General features: G+C 36.6%; 1 protein-coding gene across 2 annotated transcripts; it reads left to right on the top strand.

Moving 5' to 3' along the window:
* Window positions 1–1239: 1239 nt before the first annotated feature.
* Lpar4 (lysophosphatidic acid receptor 4) lies at window positions 1240–12934 on the top strand. Of its 2 annotated transcripts, none has more exons than XM_026410333.2 (3): window positions 1240–1319; window positions 5220–5316; window positions 11341–12934. In XM_026410333.2, exon 3 carries the CDS (start codon window positions 11418–11420, stop codon window positions 12528–12530), a length of 1113 nt encoding a protein of 370 aa, XP_026266118.1. In that variant the 5' UTR covers window positions 1240–1319; window positions 5220–5316; window positions 11341–11417; the 3' UTR covers window positions 12531–12934. The 2 variants fall into 2 exon arrangements, with proteins under 2 accessions (XP_026266118.1, XP_026266117.1); XM_026410332.2 differs by lacking the exon at window positions 1240–1319 and adding an exon at window positions 1982–2166.
* Window positions 12935–20415: the final 7481 nt, after the last annotated feature.

The following is a 20415-nucleotide window of genomic DNA, read 5'->3' as shown; positions in this document are numbered from 1 at the left end:
TGATAGTGAGCTGACTATGGTTAACTCTACAAGTATAGTACAATGAATAGATACAACAGACCTCTCCTCTAAAGGCTTTCCTCCTTACCTTTCTTTTCTCTTCACAAACAAATCTCGTTTCTACCTCCTTTCATTTCCTTTATTCTGCATTTGATCACTTGGATCAAGCCACTTAGAACATTAACCCCTTCTATTTTGGGGTTATCCATCAAGGTTCAGCTCAAACTTCACCTTATCTGAGAAGCTCTCCAGGCTCTATCTATGCAACTTCATCTCCATCCTCTGATTCATTATAGAACTCATTCTTCATAATACTGCTTTAGTATTTTTCAAAATTTGCCTTTTTGTATTTCATTGTGCCGTGCATCTTTGTATCTTCACCTATATGGTGAAGTTCTGCAGGACAATGATTGTATCTTTCTTTCATGGTCTGACAAATGAATCAAGGGGTGGTTTAGGCCCAGAATAGGTGAAAAGATCACTCATGAAGACATAGCCAGTATCAATAAGTGACAGAAATAGATATACCTGAGATAAGCAGAGAGGGAAGCAGAAAGAACACAGACTGAGAGTATGGGGTGGAGGAGGGGAGGCAACAGAGAAAGTGTTTTTCAGAGTCAGTCACAAGTAATAAGGCTAGTGTCAGCTTCACACTGACCTGTTAGTGAGAACAGCCACAATAGAGCTGAAGAAAGAGGGAGAATAAACAAATGTGAAACATGTTTTATTTGGGAATCAGCTTAATTATGCAGACTGAAGTTATGAAGCAGACAGAGGTTACCCCAATTCTCCAGGGACATGACTCTGCCCAGAAAATGAAAGCACCTTATCCTTGGCCAAAGGATTCATTCCAGAGAAGGGGGAGGGATTGCTGTTGTCGTAGTCTTGGCAGTGGGTGGAGGTAGAGGAGGAAAAGATGGGAGGGGGGCATGTAAGTGGAAGGGAAAGGCTAGAAAAGAAGTTTACAGATAGATGATTGAGTTTAGGTCAGGGAGAGGGTGGGGAAAAAGAAGAAAAAAAAAGGAGTGTGGGTGACCAAGGCAGTCAACCTATAGGCAAATAACTTGCCAAGGGGAGAGGAGGTATACAGTTGTTGATAACTCCTCATTATACACAGATTGCATCTGTACTATTTAGTTTGGTTTTTTTGAAAACCTCTGAAAATTTCATGGTAATTAGTCTTCCTGCCAAGCAGTTATTTAAGAGAAGTGTAGACCCTCCTTTTGCCACAGACGGCTCCCTGGCCCATAGAAGGTGGGTGTTGGAGCTCTGGGACCCCAACACATCTCTATCTGAGGATACTTCGCTGGCTTGAGCAAGTGAGTATAGTACTGAATTTTATGGATTTTTTTGTGGTGGTGGGAGATTTAATTTTGCATAATATAGTAAGAATATATTTATGGTCCCTTTCACTTTTGCCTTTTCCCTGCCCCCTATTTATTATTATCAATATTGTTGTAATTATTTCAAACAAATAAGAGGAAACATGGGTTTCTCATAATTGAAACACTCCTCCCAGTTTGAAGTTTTGTCTCCTCCTCCTCATTAGAATTGTAAGGGGGTAGCGGTCCTGCAGCAAAGACAGGCACACAGGCTTTCTCTGTGGATTAATTGGTCAGGAAAGACACTTTTTATATTGTCAAGTGGCACTTAAGCCACTAATTCTTGACTGTGAAACTGCTTTTCCTGGGCAATGCTCTTTAAGGAAAAACTTCTTCAGTCCAGTGATTGGTGACTAAGGGAACGGTGGAGCACAGGGGATTGGGCGGGATCTCGGCTCCTAATAATGCCTCCTTATCCAATGAAAAGCATTTCCTATTGAGACCCCCAAGAGTTCCCCCGGCCCTGGGCTCCAGCCCGGACTTTGGGCCTTTTCTTGTGTCCTGTTTGTTAAAGGCATGCCGGCTACAGCATTAAAGAGGGCCGGTTCTTAACAAAGGGAAAGAGATAAATGTAAATAAGCTCACATTTTCAGAATGAGCGGTTTACTGTAAGCTGCGGCAGCCCAGAGTCTGCTACTTTGGGCTGGGCTAACCTTTCCCTGTAAAAAAAAAATAATGGATAAAAATATGCACTTCCAAAGTGCGAGTTGCCCGTTTACATGTTTATTAGCTAATTGTCTACAGGCATGAGCACACTCTCTCATCTAGCACACTCTTTTTTGGGGTAAGTCTCTTTGAGAAAGATTTGATTTGGGCGTTTGGGGGTGGGGGATGGCGTAACAAACTTCAGTGGAAACACTGATGCTTTGAGTGTTTTGGGAAAGAAGTTAGACTTCAACTCTGAAGTGCTGAACAAGGATCGTCGTGTTGAATGGTAAAAAAACAAAAACAAAAACAAGAATTTCTATTGTTTTGGCAATAATATTGTTTCCGTGGAAGAGACAGGATTTTCAGGCTGTTGTTTCATGTAAACACAGTTGTCCTAAAGAGCTGATTTTTAATCACAGGGTAGAACAATTTTGGCTAGCTTTGTATTTCTTTGGTTTACAATTGATTGTGAGCTAATGTGGCTTCTATTATGATGAGTTTTTTTTCTAGTAAAACTATACACGACATGCCTTTGATGCTTAATTGATTTATGGAGAATGTGACATTTGCTATATTGAATAATTCATGAATTTGCCCATAAAGGAAGAATCATGTTTGAATGAGAAACTAATTCTGGCATAAATAGAATTCACTATTAATGTGAAAGTTTTTGCTTTTGCCATAAAATGCAACATTGTGACATCTTTAAAATTCTCTTCCTGTATATCCTGAATGTTTTTAAGATTTTTAGTAAAAAGATCTTATTGAATTGATAAGTATTGTATTTTGTTCAGTTTGTTTCAGAAAATATAATAATGTAATTTATCATGATTTCTGTATGAAAAATGACCAGACAAATCCAAAGTTTAGAACATTACAGAGCTTGGTGGGGTTATTCATTTTGCTACTTTACCAAATTAAACCACCATTTTTTTTCTTGACTAATATGGAGACAACAATAATAACCTACAATCCAAACAAATTTATCCAGTGGCTTTGCAACTTGTTCATTTTTCAGAACAAAATTCCAAACAATATACCCACCAAAATTGATTATAAATCCCTTTGCATTGTCGCAGAAGAAAAGTTGCATTCTTTCTATAAAGGATGAGTTCAGTTGATAAACCTGATGTCCTCTACATTCTAAAGCACCTCCTGCCAATCAGAGATGTGAATGAAAGCCCTATTGGAACAATCAGGCCAGCCTTTCAGAATGTGTACTCTCTGTAAGTTAAAGACAGGAATGGGGAGATGCCTCAAAGCAACACCCAGGCCCAGCTTAGCTAAAGCTTGATCTATTCAATCCCCTTTGAGGGAAAATGCAGTGAGATTTGTTGCCCTTGCTGTGATTTGGTCAGAATCTAATTGTGCAATTGCTTTTGTCTGCCTGTCATCATATATGGTCTGCTGTTGACCTTTTTCAAAGGGAGGGAAAAAAAATAATGTATTTGGGAATATTGGTACTGAAATTGGAAGTTGAGAAACCAGCCTCACTTTTAGTAGGTTTATTGGTTTATTGGTTATCAGAACCATGAACAGAATAAGTAATCTGCTGATTTTGTATGGTTATGTTCTGAAGTATGCTGTTAATCTCATATTTTGATGAGTAAGGTGACCAGGTAGAAAGGATCAAGAATTGAGATCTAGAAGATTAGAGTTGATATGGTTGCTGAATAGGCAGGACAGAGGGTGAGGAAAATAAGGGGATTTGGAAGACATGAGGGTGTAAATGGCATCTTGCTGTGTGATTCTTATATTTTGTGCTAATTAATAATATTTACTTCTGATATTCAAATAAATCTTGCAGTCATTTCATTGCATTTAATAAAATTTAATGATTGTCATTACAGACCTTCAAGAATTAAAACTCTTTTTTTTGCAGTGACAAGTGGAAGCAGGTGAAAATAACTAGCAGGGGATAACCAGAGAAGCCTCTACCATGGCAACAATTGAAGGCTTCTGTCAGTCAGGGCCCAAGGTGGAAGACAAAGAGAAACTGAGGCCCAGAAAGGGACTGTGATGTGTTCTCCCATAGTTACCTAGTTATGGGACAAAATGTGGCTATATAGAATTAATATCAGAAATGAAAACTTCTGAGTGTTTGAACTTCCTATTTGCTTGGATTTCCAAATTTTAAAAATTTCTTTATATCAATTATGAAAACCATAAAATAAAGAAATGTTAATGTTTCTGTCTTCATTTCAGAAACCCCAGTAAAACAATATTCATTTCATTTCAGGAATACTGCTTTCTGGAGGAGTGTGAAAACTATTCTCCTTAATATTAAAGTGATTTCAATGTATTTTAAATTGTCTAAATATTTTATTTATTTATTTATTTTTTTAGAGAGACATTATATCAGGAAAATTAGAGTATCATTAGCAGTCTGCATTGTTTTAGGCTACCTTTTATTTTTGGAAGAGAATGAGATGTGGCATTATCATGAGTCTGTCACTGGCAGATGATTTTACTTTATAAGCATTGCTATGAGGTCTAAATGCTACCTTTAAGAATCCCATTATACATTCTGATTCTATATGTGTATTTTGTAGATTTGTAATTTGAAGGTGTTACAGAATGCTATGATGTATAGGCCTAGGATACACTGGTAAAGGCAGAGTGATTATCAATGATTGTGCTAACAGCCAGTAATTGAAGCCTCTCTCATATCAGTATAGTTCAGGTCAGGAAGTAAAGAAATCGGGTGTGAATGTAGGTTAGAGACAAGGCAGTGGAGTCTCCACCTGTTGTTCCAGTGTTCTTTCTTTGCCCCCATTAAGGCGCCTGCCCAACCAAAACAGTTGTTGCCAGAGAAAAAGGGAGAGAGACGAGAAAAAAAAAAAAAAACTGATATAACTTCAGACCAAAAAAAGTTCTTTTGTTGGTCATCTTTAATGTATGGAAGTGGGGAGGGATATTTTTATGCCTTTTGGTCCTAGTTATCTTTAGATGATTATAAGTTATACAGATTCATGGGTTTTGTGCTTCACTCTTAAAATATGGGACAGCAATGACAGTTTTGGAAAATAAAACATTATCTAAAATTGTTAAATACCATTTTAAAATATGTTTACTCTCATTTACTATGATTTATGTAATGTAATAATTTTGTCTACCTTGTGATCTTTGTATATATTTTACTGATAAGCTCTCTTATGGTACACTATTGTAACAAATTCTATTTCACAGCACCTGTTGGAGGAAATTCCTAACTACAGTGCCTCCAGAAAGTTTATTGAGTACTTATATCTGAAATAAAATTGCTGCCAGAATTTAAACTAATGTGGTGAGTACCATTTTCCTAGTATTAATTTTCTACACAAATACTTATTTTATTCTCGAACTCTTTTTTTAAAAAAAAAATCTTTAGTTGTTGATGAACCTTTATTTTATTCATTTATTTACATGTGGTGCTGAGAATCAAACCCAGTGCCTCACATATGTGAGGCAAGCACTCTACCTCTCCAACTCTTTTTGTAACCAATACTTCCAGATTATTACAGATCATATGATATAATAATTTAGAATGGATAGAGAAGGAGTTATATTTGTTTATAGTAAAATCCAGGCAATTCTGCTGTAGATGAATATTCATTCTTTAGCTCAATCCTTCTTTGTCATTGATACATAACTTTATAGATGGGAGACCTTTTTAATTCATATTATCAGGATGAATATTCAAGTGTATCAGATGAATTGGTGTTCAAATTGATTACTGATTTGTCTGTTCAGATATATGGAATGAAACTGAGTCCTAACTGGCATGTGTGAATCTTTCAGAATTTGGAAATGAGCTGTTTTAGGAACACCCAAAATCTTTCCCAAAAGGTCTGGGGCTTCTGATGAGATGAGATATTGAGTCTCAAGACTCTAAACAATTTCATAACACTAAGTTGAGCAATTTCTCTGCAGTTTTCTTACTCTATAACTAAGTACAAGGGAAAATTCTACATTAGTAGGTCTGATGTAATCTTTGGCCCCATCATATTGAGCACTGGACCACATTATTCCCCAAAGATTGGACTGTGTCATCAGGTGAAGGGTTAGTAGAAGACTGGAGTACTTTTGGGGAGAAAAGAAAAAAGTATTAAGTTGGTCACTAAAGATAGGATCTGATCAGATTGGAGCCTCTGTCAATTTCTTGCTCTCCTTAAATAAAATGGGGAAAAATCAACCTTTAATTTTGGTGAAAACAAAGTTCAATACAGACAAATTACTTTAAAACTGGTATTTCTTGCTTCAAAAATAAGAGGCCAGTGCAGAAGAATTTCCTTGCTCCATTCTGGAGTGAAACATTTACCTATTGTTTCCTCCATATGGAATTTCGTAAGCCTAGATTGTGTTTGAAAACTATTATGAAACATCAACCAATGCATTGGAACGTCAATTGGAACCACATGTATGATTGTGACCTGTGCCTGTGACTTGGCATAGAAAATTTACTTTAGAAATCTTATCTGTTATCAGCCATTCATATGAGGAACAACAATCTGGATATATTCCCTGTTGCTCCAGGAGAATGATTTTGAGCTGTATTTTAACAACATTTTTGTATTTTTAAATTTGTCTTACTGATAAGTATCTATAGGCAAGGACACAGTAGGCTTCAGCTTTCTCTGAGTTAGAACTTTGTTTCCAATGTATCATCTGAAAGGTTAGCACTTTGTGAAGTGACTTAAGTATTCACTGGTGCCGCAGTCTGGCTGGGCACAAAATCACGAGCCACTCACAGCCTTGTAGATTCAAACAGCAATTCTTTATTCCCGAACTCACACCGGCACTCTACACACGTTCTGGGGAAATCCACGTTCTGGGCAAAATTCACGTACTCCACCAGGCTCTGAATCCCAAATACTTTCTGAATCCCGTGAGAACTCAAGGGGAACTCAAGGAGCAGGCGGTGCTTGAGGCAGCAGGATACCCCCTATTCCCAGCAGGGTACACCTTAAACCTGGAACCGCCCTAAACCCAAGGAGCGGGATACTCCCTAATCCCAGCAGGGTACACCCTAAACCTGGATCCGCCCTGGTCCTTGAGCAAGGTCACCTTACTCAAGCATACACGCAATGTCACTGCAAATGACCTGGGTCCAAAGGCAAGCCCATTTCCACAATGGAGAGTCCTTCCTCTAAGCAACATGGAGTAGGCTGACAAAGAAATTGCCATGTGTCATTCCTACTTGGCAATGGCTCTCGGCACACTGGTCCTTATATGGACAAAAGCCTAACCATTTCCTCCAGGAGCCTCAAAGACACCAAACATGATATAATTCATTATCATTAGAAACCAGAAAAATGATACTACAGTGAACTATGAGAATTGGCTCCATATGTGTAGGTCAAAGTTAAAAATTCATTGAGGGTCAATGACTTTTTGATCAACCTCCAGGTGACCTACATCCTGTCCATTGTCAATGAAAATACACCTACCTAATGCTTATCCCCTAGGTTATTAATTGTTGGAATAATTGGCTGCAAACATCTGCACAATACAATAGTCTGATGCTGCTTGTAGTGGAAGATGTAATTAACTGTGTCGGCCTAAATTTTTTTCCTTTCTTCATCTCATCAGAAGCTCAAGTGTGGGCCCTTTACCTCCATTCACTACTCAATACATTATCCCTTCAGGAAGATCTAGTAGTTAAAACACTGTTTCTTTTAGCCTAAAGAAAAGCCAATCAGAGAGAAAAGACCTTGTTTTTTGGACATCATTGATTCTCCTTTGGAATCAGCTCAAGAGCCAAATATTTCTCTGATTATTATTTAAAATTATAGCTCCAGGAGAGATATTCCATTGGAGGTCTCTTCCTGAATTGCTTTGTTATGAGTTCATTGTGTTAAGGTTGGAACTCAAGGGGGGACTTTCTGAGGTATAAGACATCAAGAAAAAGATGTGTTGCTAATATGAAGTTCAGAGTACCAAGAAAGACTCAGATATAAATTTCCAGTTGTGTCAGAGGTGGGAGAAGGAAACAGCTTCTATAATGTTTCTCTGTGGTTAGGTAAGATTGAATATTGGCAAGCTCATAAAGCTACTCACAAGCACTGTTGAATCTTCCTAGCCTCAGCTGTGAGGCTCAGAGGTAATGTTTATACAGGGAAGAGAAACAGTATAGCCAAGTTACAGAGTGAACCAGTGTCTGAGTCAGAAATAGAACTCCTTGCTTCCAATGCTGTGTTAAGTCCTAGCACCACACCCTCCCTGCTAGACAGCAAAGGTGGTGTGTGTTCAGGCAAAGGAGAGCTATGAATAGGGCCATAGAGGCAGTTTTCCCATGCCCTCTCTTTAGGAGTGAGACTGTACAGCTTTCTTGTCTGTGGTCCTTTCCTCTCCCACAGGATTTGATTACTCAGAGCAGCAGAGCAGAAGTGCCAGGCGTTAACATACTGCCTGCTGTGAGTATGGTGCATATGTTCTGGGGGGATATAAAACTGAAATAAGGTAATGGATGTGTTAATTAGCTTGATTTAATGGTCTGCATTGTATACATATATCAGAACATCACATTATACTCCACACATGTAATATAATTATGATTTGTCAATTAAGATAAAGAATAAAATGATTGAAATTATGAAAAGAAATGGATGAAAAACAAGAGACAAATGCACCTATTTGGAACATTACATCTTAAAAAGTACAAAATAATATATAGCCAGTGACATAGCAACATGTCCCATGGTTTACCAGTGGACAGACTGGAAGAACTCTGGGCAGAGGTGAAAAGGCTTCTACTATGAAAGAATTTTACAAATAAAATAAACTTACTAGCAGTACTTAGTGTAAAAGGTAGGTGCAAGCAGATCCCAGTGAAAAAAGCCAGGCTTTTATGTTAAGGGTTTTGTAGCCCCATGATTTCTTTAGATTGTGTGGCTATGTAAAATGGATATTTCCTTGACTGTTTTGATTTCTTTCAGCAATGAAATTATTCATTTTGAATGTGGATGATGATCTTAGTTTACAAAAAAAAAAAAGACTTCTGGGTTAATGGACAGTGAGTGAGGTGTTAAAAATAGTAAAGAAAATGGATTAAGCAGTTGAGAAGTTTGGTATTTCCTTTTTTCTTAAACCACTCCATGATGAAACACATAAGCTGCAAAAACCTTGGGTCTACGGCTTCCAAAGTGTGATATGATCATCATTGATTGAGATCTTCCAGGCTCTTGTTTCTGCTGATCAGCTTCAGTGACCTTAAACACAGTGATTGCAAACCATGCTTCTATCAGAGAAATCTGGAGGTAATAAGATAAAGCAAGTTAGCCAGAATGGGACTGTAGGAACTCTGAGCTGGTTACCCCTCCCAGGACTGAATGCAAATGAGATATAATTAGACAGCAGCACTTACCTCTCACCAGCTTCTCTCTTCTTTACTTCCTCTTCCCCTCTTTTTTTTTTTTATCAATTCTCTAGTTTTTCTTTCTTTGCTATTTTCCTTTCCATCTCCTCTCCTATTCTCCCACTTGATTTTATATCTTCCTTATCTGGCTGTTTTTTTTCTTTGTAGACCTTACATGGTCAAAGTTTCTATGGTACTCTGCTTTTGCATATTAGGGTCGCTTCTAACAACAGTTGAGCTGGGCATATACAATAAAATAGCCAAGAAGGACTTCAATTTTAGTTCAGGGTTAGGCTTAGGGGAGGTAGTCCATAAACATTTGTTGAATGATTAATCAAGGATAGCAAACTTCCAATTTTAATTTGAAAACTATTAAAAATGACAACCCTTTGCTTTATACCCCATATTTTCCAAGATCATTTCTCCCTCCATGCACTGCAGTAAATAAGTATTTTCCCCCTCAAACCAAATATTTCTTTTCTTAAGCCAAACACTGGTTTAGGTGATTTCAGACCTCTGCATCTTTCACAGGTTACTCCCTTTACTCCCTTCTCTATTTTATACTGAGGTCCTTTGATCTGTTTCCTGAGAATTATGAGGGAAAAAATGACATAAGGGGAAATCATTTCAGAAAACTGCCTTTTACATTTTAGAATAAAATCATGTGAAATCTCATTACTGGATATGTTAGGGAATAAAGGCCACTTTTATTCCATGTCCTTGTCATTCAAAAGAATTCATTCAGCAGCTATTTATCTATAGTGTATTTTAGAGCACTTTCAAAGGACAGTCTCTCTCCAGTGGCAGCTGTTGACCTAGGAGAACATTGGTAAGATTTCTAAACGCACCTTCAAAAAATGTCTGCCTAGATAATAAAAAAAATAGATTAAATCACTGGCTGTCACATGTACAAACAGGCAGGCAGAAGACATGTAAGGGGACAGATCAGACGTGAGTCTTGAGGGGTGGCTGTTCATATAAAATGCATCTCTCATCACTTCTACTTGGCAAGCAAAGGCTTTATTGATCAGGGAGATTTAGTAAGTGGAGTTGTGGAAGTATCTGATGGAATGAGCCTTGATAAACGGAAAAGGAAGACAACATAGGCTTAGGGTCTAGCATGAGAGAAACTTGGAAAGAGGACCATGACCTGCAGGATAGAAGTGTTGAGTTTGTTATTTGAATTGTCTCCTTATAAAGGCAATGTGGTATAGTGAAAAAAAAATTTGCCTAGCAGCTCTAATTAACTGAGGGATTCCTTAACTCCTAATTTAGAAGAAAAAGGTGAACCAGTTATCTAGTTCAGGAGTTTAGTCATGACATTTTAGAGTGTGTTCTGGAGGTCCTGTAACCATCTGCAATAGAACTAATACTCAGATAAGGTGTTTCAGTAACACTGGAGAGTAGACATTTGGAGTAGCTTAAAAGTCCCTGGGTTAGGAATAAAATAAACTGAATCTGGTTCTGGCCATACCACTTATACCCTCTTCCATTTCTCATATTCTATAATTTTAAAATTATTTAAGCCTCAATTTCTACTTTGTAAAATGGTGAGAATTTCACTCATGCCTACCTTATGGTATTCTTTTGGAAATCAAATAAAGCATGGCTTTTGACAGGATTTTGAAAATTGAAAAGTGCCATGCAAATATCAAAGCATTTGCATTGCTTTAGTTGTTAGATGTTGTCCCGCCCCCCCCCCCCCCCCCCCCCCCCCCCCGCCGTTTGAACTCTCCAGTGGCCTACACCTAATTCATGTTCATCGCAGTGCCAAACTATTGCACCTACTTGTTGAGTTTGATCTCTCCCACTTCTGCAACATACTCTTGTATTACTTTTAATGTATGGTAGGTTCTCAAAAGTACTTGCCAAACTCAATTGAATGTGCATGTTATCTTTCAACCTGGGTAGACCAAATATATTTTACTTTCTGGAAGGCAGATTTGCTGATTCATTCCATCTTGTCTCCCACAGGAGGAAAGTATTTCCTACCAGTCCCTAGTCTCAGAGTGGTGAACCCCTGCAGCTAGCAGGCCTTCTGAAAAAAATCCATGGGTGACAGAAGATTCATTGACTTCCAATTCCAAGATTTAAATTCAAGCCTCAGACCCAGGTTGGGCAATGCTACTACCAATAATACTTGCATTGTTGATGATTCCTTCAAATATAATCTGAATGGTGCTGTCTACAGTGTTGTATTCATCCTGGGTCTGATAACCAACAGTGCCTCTCTGTTTGTCTTCTGCTTTCGCATGAAAATGAGAAGTGAGACCGCTATTTTCATCACTAATCTGGCCCTCTCTGATTTGCTTTTTGTCTGTACCCTACCCTTCAAAATATTTTACAACTTCAACCGGCACTGGCCTTTTGGTGACACTCTCTGCAAGATCTCTGGGACTGCATTTCTCACCAATATCTATGGGAGCATGCTCTTTCTTACCTGTATTAGTGTGGATCGTTTTCTGGCTATTGTCTATCCCTTCCGATCTCGTACCATTAGGACCAGGAGGAATTCTGCCATTGTGTGTGCTGGTGTCTGGATTCTGGTCCTCAGTGGTGGTATTTCAGCATCTTTGTTCTCCACCACGAATGTCAACAATGCAACCACCACCTGCTTTGAGGGCTTCTCCAAAAGGGTCTGGAAGACTTATCTGTCCAAGATCACAATATTTATTGAAGTTGTGGGGTTTATCATTCCTCTGATACTGAATGTCACTTGTTCTTCTGTGGTGCTGAGAACCCTCCGCAAGCCTGCTACTTTGTCTCAAATTGGGACCAATAAGAAAAAAGTGCTGAAGATGATCACAGTGCATATGGCAGTCTTTGTGGTATGCTTTGTACCCTATAATTCTGTTCTCTTCCTGTATGCCCTGGTGCGTTCCCAAGCTATTACCAATTGCTTGTTGGAAAGGTTTGCAAAGATAATGTACCCAATTACCTTGTGCCTTGCAACTCTGAACTGTTGCTTTGACCCTTTCATCTATTATTTCACTCTTGAGTCCTTTCAGAAGTCCTTCTACATCAATACCCATATCAGGATGGAGTCCCTGTTTAAGACTGAAACACCTCTAACCACAAAGCCTTCCCTTCCAGCTATTCAAGAGGAAGTTAGTGATCAAACAACCAATAATGGCGGTGAATTAATGCTAGAATCTACTTTCTAGGTACAAGAATTGTCTTCTGGTCCAGATACAGTTTCTCCTATGATTTTTTTTTATGCTAAGATTTTGAAGCTAATGATACTGAGTATAGATCAGTGTACCAAATACAGTCAGATGCATTTGTTTGAACATTTAATGTAATATGCTGTTTTGTTCAGTAATTATAGGTCAAGTCTAATTACAACAACTGAAACAGATCACCAGACTCTTCTGCTGGGTTGGAATTTCATGGTATCATGTTATGTAAGTGGCCAGTGGCCTTCACCTTAGTGATACACAGATTACTTTAAACTTCTAAAAAGCTATTTTCATTCCATTGATTTTGGTAATTGGGTTGGGCCTATAAATATAGAACAAATTCAGGGATTATTTAAAAAAAAGGTTATATTACTACTGATATATGCTAATCTTTTTCTTCTTTTTTGAATTGTCATTCAATTTATTTTAACACAAGAACGTATTTTATCCTAATATTATTAATAAGAAATGTGTCCAATTTTAAAGAATTGGTAAAAATTTGTATGCTAATTTTGTTAAATTATGCTAAATTTGTATTTGATAATTTTGAAAACAGAAAAGAAAAAGTATTTTCATGTATATGGTTGGGGAGAATTAGAAAATTAACAAAATTTACACATTTATAATCACAAACAGTGTCAATTTTTAAAACTTTCTTTTTATACTACATAAAGATTTTTGTATGAAAATTCTAAGCCAGAAAGCTGCTACCTATGTGCCTGGCAGGTGCAAAATGGAAAATCACATAGAAAAAAAAAAAAAAAAACAACGAAACATCAATAAAGAAAACCTAAGCAACACTAACATTTTTTTCTTAATACTTATAATTACCTTTCTTTTGAGGGACTGAGTTGTATAAAATATTTATTCTCCATATGAATTTGTTTTAATTTTTTATTTGTTTTAATTAGTTATACATAATCCATATGAAATTTTGGGGCACAGTGCAACCAAAAAGCTGTTGCAGTTGTGCCCAGGTCGGGAGCGAATTGAAAAAAAAATGAGAAAATAATAACAATAATAACAAAAAAATTGTATATTTGCAGTTATTTGGGGGAGGGAGGTGGTAGGGACCTGTAACTTTAAAATACTTATTGCTTTCTTATTAAATTTTGGAGCACAGTGTAGCCAGGGAGCTACTGAGTTTGTGCCCAGGTTGGGAGCAAATTGAAAAAAAATGTATATAAACTAAATAAAGAAAAAGAAAAAAAGCACAAAATAAAAAAAGACAAAAAAAACCCCACAAAAATAGTTCCTAACATTTGTGTTACTATTTTATATATTTTTGAATCACTGTAAATTTAAAAATAGGTTATTTGTATGGATTTTTTATCAAAATTCAACTAGAAATCTGTTAAATTTTTGCCTTGATCAGGAATAAACAGGAAAAAAAACTGACATAAAACTAAAAAAAATATTAGAACAAACAAAACAAACACAGAAAAAAAATTAGAACCTGCACTGTTTTTGAGCATCTGTAAAATTTTAAAAGTGCTGAAATTTTCTTGTGATACTTTGGTTCAAAATGCACCTAGAAAGCCCCTAAACAGGCACCCAGTTTAGGAGCAATTAAAACAATGTTTAAAAATCTATCAAAAGAAATAACCATTTTTATAATTCAAATATCAAAAACTAAAATTATCCTTAAAATCTTGCTATTTTTGGATGAAGAGTGGTTGTAATAAGTTTTAATACTTTTAAGTAAAAAAAATAGCTTGAAAGGTGCTACATTTGTGCTTAAGTCAGATGCAACGGAAATTAAAAACTCTCACACACATATATAAAAAATAACAAAACTTTTCAACATTTCTAAAATCTTGAAAAATAAGAAAAATATTTTTAAAATGTACATTAATCAGTTTAAAAATATGTAGATGATATAGTGACTTAAAAATGCTAAGAATTTCAAAGTAGAACTTCCAGTAACAATGCATCTTGTAATTTGCTGAACTTGTGCCAAGGAATGGTAAAAAAAAAAAAATAAAAACCATAAAGCAATGAAAAGTAAACAATAATGAAAAAGCAAAAATTTTAAAACAATAAGTGAATTCTTGAAACCTGTTAACCTTTTTTTTTTTTTCTGATGATATGTAGATCTAAAAATACTAAGATTTTAAAGTAACTTTAAAAATTGCTGAATCTGTGCTTGGGTTAAGAACTAATTGAAAAAATGCTTAAACAATAGAACAATAGTAAAAATGAATTCTCAAAACTGGTGTTAATTTTTCCTCATGATCTAAAGTTCTAAAAATAATCATGCATTATATTGTCTTGTGAAGAATGGTTGTAGTTGGAATACATAAGGCATTCAGTTAAAGATGAAATTAGGTTAAGTTAGACTAAATTCAGTTAGGTTATGTTGTAAGAACAAATTAGTAATTAAAGTATGAATAATCTTTTTTTCTTTGATATTATTTCTTTTCTATTTTTTGTAAGTATATACTATATGTGAATTTTTGTTTCTGCCCTTAGCTCTTAAAATTATGAAATTTTAGGATTGTAACACCAGACCATTTAATGGGATATGTTAACCAAGTTGACATAAAATATATTATTAAATCAGTTACCTTTTGTATAATTTCTATGTTTAGTTATGTTTAATATTTCATATTTCTCTTCCTTTTAGTTAACTTCCATTTTTATACTTAATATAACTTGCTAATAAAACTTTTCATATGAACAATTTAACCATCAAAATGTAATGTATAACTAAATAAAATTGACTTTATTGCACACATAAAGGCAAAGGTAATCTTTCAGCTTTAATTGCAACTTGATTTTAAGTGCTTATTAAATGTAATAAAATATATTTGGATTATCTAGCAGTTACACTTTGGTCAATTATTTCTTTCCTCAACTGTCTGTATTTGTGGAAATTTTCCCTTAAATTTTCTCCATCCTTCAAGAAAGGATTTACTAAAGTGTGTTTACTCTCAAATTATTCTAATACTTTATTTTTGAGTCTGTCTGAAAACTGAAACATTAGCAAATGATCATTCCCTTGGTGACTTTTCAGGAACCATGATAAACACACACACACACACACACACACACACACACACACAAAGTACTAACTTCTTTCATAATTGTTCCAACTTGGCTTTGATTTATACCCATGGATTCAAGCAACCAACCTCAGATCAAAAATATTTGAAAAAAAAAGGTTTATCTGTTCTGAACATGTACAGACAGTATAACAAACTAATTATGCAGAATTTACACTGTATTAAGTATTATAAGTCATCTAAAGATGATTTAAAGTATATGGGAGGATGCACATAAGGCTATATGCAAATACTAAGCCATTTTACATAAGAGGCTTGAGCATCCATGGATTTTGGTATCCATGGGGTGTTCTAGAACTAAGCCCCAGAGTATACTAAGAAACTACTGTATTGGGGGTTTCTAGTCATTTTTTAATTTGATTTCTAGGATTTGATGAAACATCCTAGGACAATATCTAAGTGGCCTGGGGCAAGTTGGGGCAAAAAGGCCATGTGATTGTAATATGAGGGTAAACTAGGGAGCTAACAGGTCAGTAACTAGAGCAGGTGATGGTTCCAGGTGGCCGCACAGGGAATCATGCTCATTCCTTTAATTCTAGGGAAAGCAGTGTTGGCATCTTGTGTTTGTTCCCTAGTTGACAACAGCAATTGCTCCCTTTTCTGACATTATGACCAACATGGTCAGCCCCAGGATGTATTTAAAATTAGAGGAATTTTTCTATTAGTGACCTTCTAGGCCACTTCCTCAGAAACAATGGGGAGAGAAGTCCTTTGTTTCACATCCCTATTTGTTCTCTTCGACCTCTGTCTCTACCCCAAATCCCTGCATTCTTTCTTTAGCATGGTTTCCCAGGTTACATTTTGTCCTCCTGTTTTTCTTGTGGCTCTTTCCCTCTTCAACATCTCTCTTCAACCCCTATGGAGTCTGGACCAAAAACAATGCAGAAACCTCTGTCAAGATAGTGACAGGTTGAAAAGATTCACACTAAGGTGTGAAGAATTGGTCCCTCCCATTCACATTTCAGAAAGAGAGTCTGATTAATTCAAGTGATTGTCTAAACCAGGGACAGGGTGGGGAGAGATTATTGTCCCAGTATTTGCTAAATTATTTCTTGAGCCTTGGGCTCTCTTGCCTCATAATACATGGGGCCTCTGCACTGCAACTTCCTCATCTCTCTTTATTTCTGTTAAATAAGGAAATACTTTATTAATACATACAAACACAAACTATAAAGCACTAAAAAATTTAAATTGGCAACTCAACATCCAGGGTCAACAGAATGCTTGAAAGAAATTGCAACAGATTAGATTTCCATGGTGAGAAAAGCATCTTTGTAAGTGAAGGGTGACCCAGTTGTAATAGCTTTTCAAATTCTTTCTCCACATTGAGAATCATAAGAGGCACTGCAAACAAGGGAAGGTGTGTAATCTGGTGCACTTTGGGCAGGTCAAAACTTTCCAAATCTAGAGGATTGGAAGAAAAAGAATTGTACATTTCTGAATATATGTTATTAGAGGCAGGAGCAGAGCTGTTTGCCTTTACAGTCTTTGTGGTCATGTTTTTGGCAGAAAAGTTTGGTATCACTTTTGTGTATTATGGAGTGCAAACCATGCACTGCCTTTCTCCTGAGAGCCCTATTTTCCAAAATTCTCCTCAATGACTAGGAACCCATGTTTTTATTTCAAATAAACTGGAATTTTTTTTCCCTCAAATGTCTCCTGATCATAGTGAAACTTTGTGAAATTGTTCATGAAATATGAAGCAGTTTGTTTCAAGATGGAAGCCAAATTACAGTCCACTGAGTTAAAATGTCCCTTGTGTTCCAATTTTGGGGGAGGGGGTGGTTACTGGACCACTGAGCCACATCCTGTGTTCTGATTTTTGAAGAGCCATGTACTGCTCACTGCTTTGCTTCTTTACCTCTCTGAGGTCCTGGGAATGAAACTCTTCTTTCCCAAGTATCCAGGGAGGTACTGAGTTCAGGAACCTATAGGAGTTGGTCCAGGATGAGGTCCAAAATGTGTCTGTGAGGGAAGTCTGGCAGGCTCTCAGACTGGAGTGCCTTGTATGGCCCTAGTAACCAGTTCCCTTCCTGTTCATCATGGAACAGCTCCAACCTTTTAGATGAAAAGGCAGTCACAAACAGGACTCACACCTCGCATGGCAAGTTCAGAGTAGGCTGTCTGCTCCTCCAGTTGTAGTCTTCTTTGTACTTGCTGGGGTAACAAAGCTGAAACCATGAGTCACCTTTCTCTGTGGGGATCCTGGACTAGACCCACTTCAAGGCAGCTTGAAGTTCCTAAGAATTGGTTTGTCTGGGGCAATTCCTGGGATTCCGAGTTCATTCATTTACTAATTCAACTATTTAAATATCAACTCTGTGACAGATAGATGACAAAAACAGAAAAAAATCCTTGGTGTTTTAAAACTTGTGTATCATAGTAGGTGAAACCAACCACAAATAAACAAATTAGAAAGTAATGTGCCTAGTGAAATTTTAGAAAATGTTCAACATCCCTAGTTATCAGGGAAGTGCAAATCAAAACTACATTGAGATGTCATCTCACTCCAGTTAGAAACACAATCAGTAAGAATACAAAGAATAATAAGTGCTAGCAAGGATGTGGGGAAAAGGTACACTCATACATTGTTAGTGGGACTACAAGTTGGTACAACCACTGTGGAAAGAGATATGGAGATTCCTCAAAAGACTAGGATCAGAACCACCCAGCTATCACACTCTTTGATATAAACTATAATCAGTATACTATAGTAATACAACCAATGTTTAGAGCAGCACAATTCACAATAGCCAAGTTATGGAACAAATCCAGGTGCCCATCAACAGATGAACAGATAAAGAAAATGTGGTATATATACACAATGGAGTTTTATTGAGTCATAAAGAATAATGAAATGATGACATTTGCTGGTAAATGGATGAAAAACTTTCTTTCTGGAGAACATCATGCCATGTGAAATAAGCAAGACTCAAAAGGTGAGGGTCAATTTTTTTTTCTCATATGTAGAATCTAGAGCAAAATAAGAGTGGGGGAATGGAGGAGGGGTGGATCCCAAATAAATAGAGAAGAGGTCCAGGCTGTATAGGAAGGGGATTGAGGTGGTGGGAAGAGTGATGGGAAAAGGGAGGTACTGCTGAATGATATTGACCAAATTATGCTATGTACATATATGAATATACCACACCAATTTAAAAATCAATTAATAAATAGAAGGAAGACAACAGAGTAGAGGAAGAGCAACAGGTAATAGTATTAGGGATTGAAATGGAGTAAATTATATTCCATGCTTATACAGTTATGTCAAAATGAACTCCAGTATTATGTATAACTATAATGTACTAATAAAAAATTAAAAATAAAAATAAAAGGGACTGTGATGTAGCTCCCTCATTTCAATTCCTAGTTTAAAAGAAAATGAAAAAGATGTTTTTGTTGTTCTTAAGAGCTTTATCAAGGGGTAATTGGTCTACAATAAGCTGCATATATTTAAACTGTATAATTTTGTACATTTACATATAAAAAGTAATACCATAGGTGACACAAAGTATTACTGAGGAAAGTAAGGGGAACAGGTACATAAAACCAAATCCCATGCTCCTCAGTAGGATTGCATTAAACTTTAAAGGTCTTAAGCCTTGAAAAGAGGAGGATGGCCCTCTCTTAATAAATAATGAACATGAAAACTAATGCTAAAATTATAAATGCATAAAGAAGTAGTAGATAAATTAATTAATCAATTTATTTATTTATTGGTACTGGGGATTGAACCCAGGGGCACTTTACCACTGAGCCACATCCCAGCCCTTTTCATTTTTTGTTTTGACACAGGGTCTCACCAAGTTGCTTAGGGACTCCCTAAAGTTGCTAAGGCTGGCTTTGAACTTGCAATCTTCCTGCTTCAGGCTCCCAAGTCCCTGGGATTACAGGAGTGTTGTGCTGCATGCAGAAAGTAGGAGAAATTTCTGATTTTAAATATCTCATTTCTAATGTTTGTTTTAAAATGAGCTATGAAGACTTTAATTGCTATTGTCCCAAATCTGTTCTTAGTCTATATATACTATTGAGTGTTTATGTTCTGGTTTAAACCTCAGGGACCCTGAAAGTGTAATGAACACTCAAATCCAGGAAACTTCTCATTAATAACGCTGATAAGGTTTTGGCCCCAGCCTCAACTTTGTTCAGCTTCCTCTTTCCCATGGCAGGTTGGTCTCTTGTCCCAGGCAAGATACACACTCTCCTGCTCTCTCTTTTTCTTTGCTCTCCCTTCCTCTCCCTGTCACCTTCTCTTTCTAGTAAAACAGGCTCCCAGAGAAGGATCTGAATGATAACTATAATGTAATAAAGACGTTCAAGCTGAAAGCCCAAATCTGGCTTTCAAACTCAGTTTTGCTACTCACTGTGTAAACTTGGGCAAGTCCCTTCCTCTCTTTGTATCTGAGTTTCCCTATTAGTAAAATAAGCTTTCTCTGATATGCCCAATAGTGCTAAGGCTGGAACTCCAAACTGATCCATTATGAGTCAGAACAAACAGTAACTATTAATAATGGTGATATGAGCCAGGCTCAATGGCACACATTTGTAATCCCAGACTACTCAAGAGGCTGAGGCAGGATGATTCCACATTTGAGGGCATCTTTGGCAACTTGGCAACTTACAGTGACCCTGTCTCAAAATTAAACAAAACAAAACAAACAAACAAAAAACACTAAAAGGGCTGGGAATGTAACTCAATGATAAAAGCATCCCTGGGTTAAATCCCTAATACTGCAAAAGAAAACAATAATGGTGATATGAATCAGGATGCCTACTAAGTGCCAGATATTGTACTAAACACTTCATTA

This window comes from Urocitellus parryii, chromosome X (assembly GCF_045843805.1).
Source record: "Urocitellus parryii isolate mUroPar1 chromosome X, mUroPar1.hap1, whole genome shotgun sequence".
NCBI classification, from domain to species: Eukaryota; Metazoa; Chordata; class Mammalia; order Rodentia; family Sciuridae; genus Urocitellus; species Urocitellus parryii.
The sequence above is the reverse complement of the archived record's forward strand: the minus strand, read 5'-3'. Positions and strand labels throughout refer to the sequence as shown.